The 14,287-nt window shown below is 39.0% G+C and overlaps 1 protein-coding gene across 1 annotated transcript in view; it reads right to left on the bottom strand.

The window, feature by feature from the left end:
- The window catches only part of HSD17B12 (hydroxysteroid 17-beta dehydrogenase 12), an 83,056-nt gene that overhangs the window by 31,880 nt on the left and 36,889 nt on the right, over window positions 1-14,287 (bottom strand). Inside the window, 1 exon segment of the mRNA XM_015631231.1 lies at window positions 1,280-1,390. Within this exon segment, the coding sequence (XP_015486717.1) occupies window positions 1,280-1,390 (111 nt within the window).

Here is a 14,287-nt window from a genome sequence, read left to right as displayed (position 1 = left end):
AAATGGGTTTTGTAATGAGGAGTGCTTTATCAGATGACAGGTACCAGGAGATGTCTGAGCCACATGTTTTTTTTTCATGTGTTTAACCATCAGAGGTTCTCATCCCTATACTGACTAACCACAGAAATACAGGATATGCACTGACATATGTGTTTCCAAGGGAAAAAAACCCAGAAAACCAATAAGCTTTTTTTTTTTTTTTTACCCCACTGTTCAAAAAAGATTCAGGTAAACTGCAATTATGTTGAAACTCTTCTTAGCTTGTGATAAAACACCTATATGAAATCACCTCAGTTCTACATTTGACAAAGTAACTGGAGGGATCACCTTGTGTCTTTTCAAGGACTCCCACACGACCTACTCTCCTGTGATGTAGCAAACCATAATCAGGCATATTGTGCTCCTATCAGCAAAATAAACAGCTTACCAACATGGCCAGAAAAGGCTTTTGAAGCAGGAGACAGTTACTAGATGTCCTATGGTAATGACTGAATTTCAACAGCTCTGTAATTAAAAGTTCACATTTCTCCCACAGGGCTCTACTCCTAAATTGAGTATCTCCTAAGCTAAGTATGTGAAGCTTGCTTAGGATCTAAGATGGCATTAGGTCATAGAATCATAAAATAGTTTGGGTTGAAAATGGACATTTAAAGGTCATTTAGTCCAATCCCTGTGACATCTTCAGCCAGGTTAGGTTGCACAGAGCCCCAACCAACCTGGCCTTGAACATTCCCAGAGATGGGGCATCCCCCACCTCTCTGGGCAACTTGCTCCAATGTGTCAACACCCTTTCTTCTTTATACCTAATCTAAAGCTACACTCCTTTAGCTTAAAGCCATTGCTCCTTGCAACAGTCCTATTATACCGGCCCTGTTAAAAAGTGTTCCCATCTTTCTTACAAGCCTCCTTTAAGTACTGAACGGCCACAACAAGGTCTCACCAGAGAGAGACCTTCTCCAGGCTCAACAGCCCTAAGTGTTCATGACACGGTGTGTGCAGTCACAAGCTTCAGTCAAAGGCCTTTAACAATCACAGGGTAACACATTGAACACATTAAATAAACATCACAAATTCCTAGAAAGTAGGCACACATGCAAGCATCGTCTCATGTAGTGTATCAACAGCAAGCTAGAAAACATCTCAAGCATGCAGCAACAGAGCCTTAGTGAGAAAAGTAATAGCTTTTGTGAATTAGTTTCAATAAACTTCCATATGGGAAGAACTTAGTAGGCATGTCAAGACAAAACACAATGAAAGATTTAGAAAGATCAGTACAAACCTAAAACACCAATCTCCAGGCCTTCCAATCCGGCTTTGATTCCATTGTAAATATCCTCTCTCTCTCCAAAGACGGCAACAATGACTTTTGTTTCCACTTTATACTTCTCCTCTAGGAAAAAAAAAAAAAAGTTTTAAGAAGTTTTAAACAGTTTACCATTCAGATATTAAGGCTACAAAACATTTTAAGTAGGTAGCATTACACGTGAACGTTTTCACCTCTCCAAGAGGAATCCTTGAATTTTAACATTCCCTGCATAGACATTCATGACATTAATCTACTTTTGATGAGAACAAAAATTCTCAAATGATTCAGTACATTTTGTTTGTAAGGGTCAAGATAGGTGTCAAGATAGCAAATTATACACCTTTGCATAGAACAGCAAAAATGGAGAAATCTGTAATCACATGTATACAAGTGTTCACATACAGCTTGACAAGAACACTTTTTTCAACTTAAGCCAAATGGCAAATGAGTTGCTTCAGACCAAGCAAAACAATTCTTTATTGCCCTCCATTTCCATTCTTACTTCTGGCCCCATAAAACTTTTTGACTCTTTCATTTTTTTGAACGTGTACCAAAAAGGGAACGTGTGGGTGAAAAAAAGAGCAGAACTTCAAATCAGATAATTCCAAAGCCCTTCTGATGTGCTGCTGTCATCTCCAGCCTTACTAGAATAGGAAAAATACATGTAGGCAACTGCATTTTGCAAGAGAAGGCAGCAAGTAGTAAAAATGCTTCATCTAAAAAGCAATTCTGCTTTCATCAAGCTAAATTATATTGAATTAAAAGCAGTACAATGTCCTCTCAGACTTCAAAAGAGCAGAATAGCAGCTTAACATCGCAGCATCTCTGTTTTGCTGCACCCGACTCCCACCCTAGCATTCCTTAAGGGACCTGTATACAGCTCAAGAAGGATTTTGCAGCACGTTGCCCCCAGAGCCATTCATAAAAACCAGTGCCATGTTAAAGGAAAAGAATCATTCACAAAAAAGATTAGAAGCAGCCAGATTCCCATGATGCTCCTTCCCATTCAAGGGAAAGCCGTGACTCCCATGATCCTGCCATCCATTCATGCAGAATCATGAATCTACTGAACTCACTGGTTTGCTGGCTGCTCCCCCTCCCCCCCCGCCAATATCCCTAATGGCAGATGAAATTATTTCTGCTCCTTTTCCCATCCTCAACCTCTTCATCTCTCCTGAACAGCTGCATTGTTTAAAAATCCCCTGAGAGATGTTGCTATGTCAAATGACGACGTAAATAGCATTAAGCCCCTACTGCAGCAGCAGTCTTGTGATCGCGTCAGAAGAAAATCAAGTTCAACACTGGAGGGGGGGCATAGAAAAGGTCTATTTTTGAACACAGCTGTTCTAATGTTTAGCACACACATTTGTTTTTTTTACCCGACACAGAATTAAGAGCAACATTAGAGGTTCATCTCATACGTGCAAATGGACTGGATGGGCAAAGCCCAAGGCTCACACTTTACACACATGTCATTTTTAACTGTTCTGTGGGATCTGCAGATGTCTTCACTGCCACTCAGATGCTTTGTGAAATGCCAGTTGTTTAAAGGACCCAAACACCACTCTCACAAACTGCTCAACTGGTCCTGTCCTTTTTATACTAAACACTCTTCATTAGGATTGTTACCAATCCATCTTCAAAGCTTCCTGAAATCACTACAGAGATACTAAGAGGACAAGGTAAAGCCAAATCTGAATACTATAAATACAAATAATACTATAAATTATATACATAATACTATAAATAGAAAACAAAGTATTCACACTACTATTCTTTAAGCCTTTAGACCCTTCTTTAAGCCTTTAGAAAATTAGCAAAGAGCCATTACACTTACAGTGGTTAAGCAATACACTTTAAAAAATCTACAGCACCTTTTGTGGGCAGAGGGTATACAGTACAACATATAAAAACATGTGAAAAGTAGAAGGCTGCCCACTGGTATAGCCAGAGGATAAGGATAAGGTCTTTGTGCTGTTGCTCATGCAAACATGCAAGGCTGTCTTGCCCCAGCAGATACCACCAGCTGACCAAATCCTCCCTCCTCATTTCACAGCAGCTTTCAGGTATCCTGTAACTTTTGCATACCCCGTGGTCTGTCCCAGAACCTGCAATAGGTGGGATGATCCCCTACCTCAGAGAAAGAAACAGTTCTATGTCAAATTACAATGCAAATAGCATTAAGTCACTTCTGTGTAAACTTGGTCTAATAGGCAGAGCACAAGGTGCAGAGGAGAGCAGGTGTGCTCTCCATGAAAAAATGGAAAAGGGAATTTCCTTGATCTTCAGGATTAAGATGTCCTCAAACAGATGGGCTAGAAGAGAGCACATTCCTGTTTTATCTGCCAGAAAGACACTGAGATGTAGAGTAATAGAGAAAGAAGCAAATAGGCTATGTCCTTATCCAGGGTATCTAGGAGTGCCTGGGCTACTGCTGTCCAAGAGAAAATGTGAAACTCCTTAATGGAGCTTTCAGCTTGAGGACCAGGAGGTACTTGAGAGCCACAGGGAGTGAAAGGAAGGTATAAGACAGTTTTTGCAGTCACAGCTAGAGGACCTGAAAGAGCTATTACCTGCCAGCATGTCCAACATTCCTGATGATATTTTGAAAAGTGGATCTGATGTTTTGTCTTCAGAACTGTATTTCAAATGCTCCTTAGCAGGAGACTAAATATTACAATATCATGCTGTCTATAGTTGTGCAGCAGTCTGTCATCACCTACCCATAGGATGGGAAAGGAAATTCAGCAGATCTCCTTCACAATTCTCAATTCTGACACACAAGTGTCCTAATTATCTCATTTACTAAAAAACCTAGGTGAGATCAGTATTGACCCTACAAACAAATTTTAACCTAAGCATTCCTATGTCCAGTTAATTTGCAGGATCTGTATTACCTTAGCCAAGACATCTGATAATTTAGCAAGACACCAATTGTGCTCAACAGTATCCTGGTAAACCAATAAAAGCAGACATGATCTGCATTCATAGCATCATTTGAGAAGTAGGTTGCTGACCACAAACAAATTTTCACAGCTCTGGAAAGGCTGAACGAACCAACAGTCCCAATAAAGATAGAGCAGGCTGGTATAAACATTGTACAAGACAAAAAGATGAAGTGAACTTTTGCAGAAGATACTGGGATGTATTCTTCCCAAGATCCAGAGAGCAACCCAAGAACACAGACTCCAGAGGCAGGGGCACAGCACAGTCCAATACAGTGGTCATACAAACAAAAGCAGTACATAAGATACACAATGAAAAGAGAACATAAAACAACTTTTTTAAGTGCCTATTTTTGCAGTGGTAAAAGAACTACTGACTTCCTGAGGCATGTTCCCATTGTGCATTTCTGCACAATTCAGGAATGAGGCAGTCTGGAAACAAACACACTATTTAACTACATTCTTCACACCATCAGAAGTACAAACACTTTCACATATAAGTCCTTGAAGTACACATTACCTTCGGTATCCTCAGCAGAGGACTCCAAATAGTGCCTGAAACCTTGGCTAAAGTGTTACCTATTCAAAATAAGCATAAAAAAAACCTTACAACCATTCTGAGGAACAGCCAACAGGCCAACACTTGCCTGATTTTTAAGAGCATCAGTTGCAACATCAGTAGGTGAAGCAAAAGCTTAATTCATTCCAAAGGCCAGATTTGTCTGATTTACAGGAAACGTATCTAGTCTTGATATGCAAGGAAGATGCTAATCTTAACTATCAGGTGAAGTAGGGCATACCTTGTCTACTAAAAAGATTCACTTGCAAAATAACACCACATTCCCTAGAGCACCAGGAAAAAGAGAATCACACCATAATTTAAAAAAATAAATCAGAAAGCTAGAAACTATGGTGAGGTAGACCCTAAATAATAACAACTAAGAATTGTAAAATGGTTAGAAAGCAAACACTTTAGTTTTTTATTTTTTAGGTTTTTTTAAGCTTGCAAATAATTCAAATCATCAGCCCCCCTAAACTGAAATCTTTGTTGACAGGCTAAGAAAATGCTAAGGAAGTTTTCAGACATAAACTGGGCTTGAAAGAAGGTTCCCCAAGAGAAGCAAGCTTGTGTACTTTGGTGCAACAGCAAACAGACACCAGTTTGGTGGTAAGAAGAAGCATTCCTAATAAATAAAAGAATAAAATAACATTATATTTTATCCCTAATAAAATAACATTAGTTCTTCAAACACCTGTTTCAAAGCAGTTTGCTATAGCAGCTTGAATTTGCACCAAGAACAGTGAGGCAAATATAGTCAACTTTGCAACAGAGAGGTTTGGGATACAAGGCCAACACCAACAAGCAGGTAATGGGGATGGTTCTTTCAAGATCAGGGAAAGGACATTAAAAACTTTCACTACAACTGAAGCATCTCACCACTTTACATTCAAAGTCATGTATAAATATTGCCATCACAGTGATATACTATAATGCAACTGCTTGCAGAAACATAAAAGGTCTCAAGGTCTCACTTGGTCTTTAGCTTCCAGATGGTCAGAGATTCTATGCAGTAGGAAGACGGCTCTCCATTTTTCATCATACAGAAGAGGACAAATTTCATTAAGTAAGGAGAATGAACTACATCCACAAATAAAGATGCCATCTTTCCAGTACCACTGAAGTGGCAAACTCATCCTAATCCAGCATCCAAGTCTCCAGAAACAGAGTTTGTAACTTTTCAATATAGGGTAAGAAGCTGAGAGATGAAAGAAAAACATTAAAACCACCTGCTTCTTAGTACTCTATCTATGCAGAACAGAGATGAAGAATTTAAGACTATAGAGTGGCTTCCTGACAGCTCTACAAAGTATTTGGTTGGTTTTAAGGGAGAGCCATTCATTTTGGGAATGTAACCAATTTAGGACTTTCAGAGTTCACAGAAGTAACTCACAGTGTCATGGATGGATGGAATCAGTTTTCCAGAAGTACCAAGTACTTCCAGACTGGTGATAGCAGACTGTTATTACACAGTGATATATTTACCATGTAGAAGCATGTTAAAATCAGCTGGTTATAACAAGAGCTAGTTTTTTCTGAACATTTTGAAGGGTGTGAAACTCTGAACGTGAATACTGATAACCTAAGAAATCTCTAAAAGGAAGCTCTGTTGCACCTGTTGCAAAGGAAGGCTATGCTGCTCCTGCATGGCTTAAGATGCCTGCCTACAAGCTAACAGCACTTGCTATGTTTCCATAAATTTTTTAAAGCATGTGCATATGAAGACTTGGTCAAGCACCTAGGAATTGGTTCCAATTCCTTTCATTCAAGTACACGTGCAGGACTTTCAGAGAATTCCTTACATACTGCAACAGTTGCACATGTAATCTTTTAGAAACAATTTCCTTTAAAAGAATGAATATTTTTAAAAACCTAATAATATAGAACTGTAGAGCAGGTAAAAAAAATGACAGACCTTAATTAAAATGTCCTGTTAACTTTAAGTTTTGATATACACAGACATAAAAGTCAGTTCCTCACTTCTCAGCTTTCACAGATGACTTCAGCTCTCCAAGCCGAAGTCCAAAAACCATTGAGCTGTTGGGTTGTCTAAGTGTTTAATGTGTACATACAGTACTACAAAACTGAGGGAAAACACACTTTATTAATAGCTGCCTCCATTTGCTCTCCTCTGACTTCCATTACATCAAAATATATTACAATTTCTAAGACACACTAACCAAGTCAGAAACACATTCTGAGCAACACAGGATCAATCAATAAGGCCATTCACCCAAATATTTTGCTCAGCATTGTAAGCTTTTCTAAATCAAGCTTGTTCTAATTACCAAGCTAACTAAAAACACAAAATCAAGCAGGCTGTGACAAACAGCTGCAGAGGCTGACAGCCAGGGGGGCTGCACACTGCAGTCAGGGCAGTGTTTGGAAGTGCAGCCGTGATTGCAGGCAGCCAGGCGAGCTGAGCTGCGGTGCTCCCCACGCACGAGAGGCTCCTGGGCACCGCACGTGCGGCCGCCCTCGTGCCATCAGAGTCGTGATTCCCAGAATAGCTCTCCTCACCGCAACCCCAAAATATCCACTCTGGCTGAAGCTGCACAAGGAGTCGGTATGGGCACAATCCCAAGCTGCTTCAGGGGGAAGCACAACGTGAAGTGTGGGAAGGTTGCTATTGTGTAGCAAGCAGCATCTCCAACTCCCCTTCTGGCTCTTCTCCCTCCCCAACACTATTTTTGAACCCTCCACCAAGATTTTATTCCTTTTTTTATATTCATTGATGTATTTGTTTTTACTAAGCATGAAGAGAGCTATTTTTAAAGAAATATTTAATTTACTTAATCATTTTAGGAAGGGCATATGGACTATTGCCCATACTTCCTGTAATATTTCCTTTCCTTTAATATCATTATTATTGTCTGTGACAATGTGTGCACCTGATACAGCTATACATGTAGACATTAATTTTGCATGACTTTTTGCAAAATGAAGTCTAAATTCTTCAGCCATATACTTATTAGAACAGTAATTATTTAAAAAAAAAAACAACTTTTTTTTTTCAGATTTTGGCTCAACACAATGAATTTCAAAAATACCAGAAAAAATACATTGTAAGAAGAATTTGGGGTCACTTAGAGACTGAAAGGTGTCACATCGTGGATTAACAAAAAAATTTTGGCCTTGCTCTCAAGTCAATTTCAAGACATTTAAGTCAGTCACTCTACTTGAATTAAAGCAAATTTTAAAAGGGAAACAAGTTGCTAGGCTGATTCACCATCATCTTTTATACCTCCAATTCAGCATACACAGTAAAATGTTTTCTGTAGCCCAAAGTCAGGCAGTTAAAAGCACAAGTTTTCAGGGTTTTCCAAAGTATTATTTGTAAGGGAGAATAATCCATTGTTAATTAGTCCACATCTACTGCTCAAAGAAACAAAGTACCCAGCTCAGCACTGAAAGTGTGGCACATGCCTAAGGAGTTACAGCAGGAATACCTTTATCCAGTAGCTACACAATTTTAAAAATTGTTTATTTCTCCTATTCAAGGATTCTTTTTTCAAGAATTTGTTGTACAGAACGAATCAACTGAGTTTCCTTTCTCTATGAAGAGCTACTAACTAACATTGTTTTCCTCACCACAACATATTCCTGAAAAAACAGAAGTGATTATCACCATTTCCTCAGCAGAGAAGTCTATCAGGGATTTTTACAGCTTTGACAGATAAAAAGGACTTGATGTAATGGAACTTAACCTGCTAAAAAGTGATATAAGACACATTCATAGAAGGAAGTTGCAGAAGGAAGACAGCACTGTTTTCACCACACAGTCCTTTCTTGTGCCAGAGAGAGACTACTCCCAACAGACACCTAAAAGACCTAATTTCAAGTCTCTTGGCAATAGAGTTTCCACCAATTGGCTTAAACCAGATTTGCAAATCAGACTTTCACCCAGTCCAATGCGAAAACAATCCAATACTTATCTTTCCATGTAATGTTCAGCTTATTTTACACTGAAAGTGATACGCAATAGATTGCAGCTTCCATGTTAACAACAGGTGTTTAATGGCCCAGACACCGACACAAGGGCTCTTGTTTTGGCATCCCTAAAGGCTTATGTTACAAAGAGGTTGTTAGCAGAGATGGGCATTATGTTTCTGAGTATTACAGAAAATGCAGTGTATTCCCTCACATAACTACTGCCAGGGAGAGGCAGCAGTGACCCCAAATGTTTTCAGGGAACACAATTCCTGGGCAAGTCTGGGTTTCAAAAGTACCAAGGAAGTCACCTGCCCATTGATCCAATTACCTATCAAGTAAAACTGTAAGACTCAAGAAACCATTAAGTTCCAGAGTTAGTCCTGATCCTACAGGCACAATATACAGAATATGTGAGGAGAGGGAAGAGGCTGCTTGTGCTGTGTTTACCTTCAGACAAGAAAACCCAAAGTACCTAATCCACATTTAAATAACCTTTATACATTTCCTTCCCCTGGACTTTCTGGGTTTACAGACTATTAATAAATACTGCATAGAACACACTGACAGTAAGGTTCACAGCAAGCACCTTCTTTCTGGAAGAGGCTCACTCAGTCTTGCCAGGGGTGAAAAAGCACCACTTCCTAGAGCTTGCCAGCTCACACTATTGCTTTGTGGCACTCCTAACAGTGACCAATAAACTTCCTGGTTTTCATCCTTAAAACCACCTGTGACATGTGGTCTGTTACTTCATATGCCAACAGATGATACGGAAACAAAGTCCTTTTCCAAGGATATCACTACTCATCTACAGAACATTTTACTTGTGGCTTGTCCTACCAGATTGCTGCCTCAAAACTCTCCTAAGAGGAGAAGTAGTTCTAGGCAAGTTCTTGTGCAGCTTGCAGGACATCTGTCAAGAGTTCCTCTCTAAGTATTCTGCTCATTTTCTTTAAATGAATTCAGGCAAAATGTCACTGAGAAAATTCAAGAGAACTTGATTAAAAAAGAGGGACTAAGGGGGAAAAAGATCCAGCCAACACCACAGAACCAGAATTCTTCTAAAAGAAGAAAAAAATTCAAAACTAAAAATAAGCTCCTTTTCCAACTGCTCTTTTACATCAGGGTTCATCTATTTAATTTATTAACAAATTAATAAAAATTAATTCAGTTTGAATCCTCTGTCCATTCTCTACAGTGCCTGCCAACTGCTCCTTTAGTAAGTGGTCACACAAGGCAAAATCAAGAGAACCTCCTTCACTTCATCCAAGGGAAGCTTACTTCAGAGATGAAATCCAAGACCTCATTTGGAATCAAAGATCCTCACACTACAACTTTATGTGAAAGGTGACTTCAGTGCATCAAAACAAGTCTGAAATATTTGAAGCCATTTTGTCAAGTTCAAGAAATATACGGGGATTTCAAGTATGTCAAACTGAACCAGGCTCAGATGATAGGAGGCTGAAAACACATTCATTTACCTTAGAATAGATCGCCAAAGGTCAGAATAACTGCCGGATTCACTTAGTCTTCAAGTTAAGCTCAGGCAAGTGAACCTTCTCATTTCTGTGTGAGAAAAGTAAAAAGATGTCTCCTTCCTCTCAGAGCTTGTCTGCATTTCAACCTCCTCTATTAAACACAAATATTCTTACCTGCCAACTCCAATATGTGAGGAGGGTTTAGTGGGGTGCAGTGGGGAGGAAATCCAAGTGATAGGGCAGAGATGAAGGAGCCAAGTGCTCCAAGGGAGCTGATCATCTGCAGGGATCAGATCTGTCATGGGGGCATGTCCCATTTCTTGCAGTGGGTCATGGTAAGGGATGGGGCACAAGCACATGGGTCAGCATCAGGTCTGGTTCAGAATGCTGCCCACTATCTGGTTACCAAGAAAGCAGAAGAAAACTGTAAAACACACCTACCTAGTAAACGGGGAAGAAACATCTCTGGGTTTGGCACCACATCCCATTTTTGTACTCAAAAATCATACCAGAGCGGTAAGAACACAAGAGATCCTGAGTATAAGCATAACAGCTATCAGTTTACAATACCCAAAATCTTAGGGTTCAAGAGTAGTTCAAGATGAAACTACCATGACCAAGTAACTTAGATACACTACACACTGGGCTGAGGAAATGCATTGGAATGAAATAGCTACATAGATTTTAATTGCAAAAAATCTATATCTCCTTATAGAAGAAAATGTATTTTCTTATAGGCATGTAGCAGAATCAAAGTTTTGGACATTAGTTGCCAAAATGTACAAAAGGCTTACAGTGTATTCCAATTAAATGTTAACTTGTGAGAATACATTGGAAAAACAATGGATTTCTCATAACTCAAACAATTTAATTGGAGCCAATTTTATCACCTGGGTGTATGTAACACTAAACCACCAACTTTAAAGCAGTAAATAGAAATTTCCTTTCATTATATAGTAACTGATGACAAACTCAAAATCTGCCATGCTGCTTTTATATGTACTCACCTACAAGCAAGTAGCTACTTAGACTTTTAAGTACAAACACTAGCAAGCAATAACAGTTTTTTTCCTGGCTCTTGCAGCTCATGCTCAACTCCATGACCTGTCCTGTGAAGGTACCAGCTATAAATGGACATCAATACCAAATTCTCTTGACAATTTCCCTATAGACAAACTGAAGTTTTTCCTTGTTTAACTGTTCTGCACTACATTCTTCATATTGCAGCCCCCAGGTAATGAGTTTCTACAGCAAAGTAGTTCCCAATTCTCCTCAGAACAAACCTATCCAGTGCAGTAACTGAAGCCTTTCTGCCTTCAAATCCATGGTTTGATAACCAACTGCCAGCACAGAGCACCTGAGATGTCTTGGACCATGCTTATTATTAAATACAGCAAATCAAGGAACAGACTCATTATGTGGCACTCAAACAATTGTCTCCATTCACAGAGAAATTGTCTTTCTGATCCTCCCTGAACCTTTGGAAGTGTTTAGCAAAGTGATGAAACAGACACTTCAGAAAAGTGGTGGAACAGTGAAGCAGCATGAACTAAACTAAGACAAGCAATTTTTATAGTGACCTTAATAGTCTGTGCTTGTGCATGACAATTTGATTATAAGAACAAATATGTTTCCATAAAACTTACATAATTCCTCATAAAGGTTGTCCATGATGACTGAAGAGGAAATTCTAAATTTTTTCTTCAGTCAGTGGCTGATATTCTATTTCTTAGGGAACAGAAAGCAAAATTTCTCTTTCATGGCAGATCCTAAAAAACCTAAATACTCTGTAAGAAAAAATAGCATTAAAACATGCTTGAAAACACAGTGAAAAGTCCTCTGAAGTCTTTAACGACTTGTAATTAACCCACTAATTTTTGTTGTTCAAACTGAGCTGCACACTCAGAACATCTGGCATTCCTGTAACATCAGTTCAGCCACTTTAATGCACATACACACATGAAAAATATCAGCTCCAGGTCAGCTGGCATTTAACATGCAGAAAGACATATCAGTATTTCCCTTATCATGGTGGTTATACAACTTGCTTTTTGTAAATAGATGTTACTCCTAGCAGAAGTCTACCCTATGAGCAGAAGAGTCTTCTGAAACAGAATGAACACACCTGAGCCTCAAAAGCCCTCTCATTATTTGTGGCAGAGTGCACCTATCCATTCAGTAGGATAAGCATGAGACTGATTAGTGAAAAGGAGGTCAAAACCAAAAACATGCACAGAACCACACAAAAGAACTGGAATTAGTTAAACAGCCATTCTTCCCTAAAGAGAAGAAAGCTCATGCCAATTTGAAGAACAATGGACCACCATTAAAGTAGTTTAAAGCTACCTTAGAAGCCTGCAAGGACAGACCACTCAAGTAATTACAGCCTTAGATTAAAAAAGTCACCCACCTTATATATGACAACATCTGAGCAGACTGCTGAGACCACATGAGACTGAACACAAGACAATTCTGCCCAGCTAAAACCTAGCAGGATCTGAAAGTGCAACTCGGGCTTGCTTGATCATGCAGACTATCCTAATCCTTCAGTATACGCCACAATGAACAAGACAGACTTTTCAGTAGCTCAGTGTTGTCAAAAGAAGTGTTCTGAAAACCCAGCGTGAGTCATCTCATTTCAGAATGGTTTAGGAAAGGAAGCAGAAAAATGTTTGGGTGAAGCCTAACACTAATTATGTATTACAGGCTGCTTCACATAGGTACATGTACCTATTTTTTTTAATCTGAGAACCTTCCCCAACAGCTATCATGTAAGTGCTGAAGCTCAAAGCAGTAGATTTATCGGTCTTGTCAGCATCATGTTTAATTCCCAGGGAAGAAGAGATACCCAGACTGTTACAGAAAGGGTTATGACCACTTTCAGGAAGCTTGACACTTCATGCATAGGTGTTTGATTCCAGAACAAGATTATTTGTAGAAACTTCTTTCAGTTATAGTTTGACTTAGGAAAACAACTTTATGTAACGTTGCTAGAAACGTGACTGCACATGCCCACACATGCAGCAAACTGTCATCCAGCTACTGCAGTGAACCACCGAAAAACACCACCTTGTTGTAGATTCTTTATGTATTGGCAGCAAGCATCATCAGTTACACAGGTTACCCAGGCAGTGACACCTATTCTGCTGCATTTACATTGTCACTGGACTGATCAGAGCATCACGGTAGGTCCAGACAATGCACTGACAACCTTAAATGCAGGATACTAATGAACAATGCCAATTACTTCCAAATCAGTGAAGATAGAACTTGATGACAGCTTTGCTCTAAGAAGGATTGCTCTTTACAATTTAAAGATACACATAGAAAATAATAATTTTCTGTCCAGAAAACAGACATCCAGAAATATGCCGTCTTACATTGGACACTAAAAATCAGAAATAGTGACATTTATATCAATAGAATTGTATGCTCTGACTTTCACAGATCTAGTACAACAGCTACTGTTCAGCAAGCTGAACTCCTTGATTTTTTCAGTCATCCTTACTTTCACTCAGCAGTCCCCTACAAGTTAGTACAGGACAGTGTTTTAACTAGTGACTTAGGGGGATTATGCTTTATAGTAAAGCAGTGCTACTAATAAATTCACAGAAATATTTAGTAAACCTAAGCCAAAACTGTACATTTATGACCTTGGAAAGAGAGCAGTTCTTGCCATTATTTGCATTATGTACACAAACCATTTTAGAAAGCCTAAGCAAGACAACGGAGGGTAACACAAAAGCATGATCTTACAGGTTTCTTTGCCCAACATCATTATGCTGAGAAACCTGCTTTATAGTCTACAACTCCTACTCCTGCTTATCAAAACCTTTTCACATGGTTACATTTCTCACTTTATCTTGACATACTCTGCACAAACTAATAACCTTGCGTGAAATATGCCTTAATAAAAGAGATCTAGATTAGAAAAGGAATTCTTGTAGGTTAGATTATACTTTGCACTGATTGGAAAATCATTTGTCAGCACGAGACTTGAGGAAGCTTTTTCCTAACTGGTCCTGTACCAATATCCATTTGTGATAGAAACACTAAAGTTGCTCCCTTA

The sequence above is a fragment of the Parus major genome, chromosome 5 (assembly GCF_001522545.3).
Source record: "Parus major isolate Abel chromosome 5, Parus_major1.1, whole genome shotgun sequence".
Classification (NCBI taxonomy): Eukaryota; Metazoa; Chordata; class Aves; order Passeriformes; family Paridae; genus Parus; species Parus major.
The sequence above is the reverse complement of the archived record's forward strand: the minus strand, read 5'-3'. Positions and strand labels throughout refer to the sequence as shown.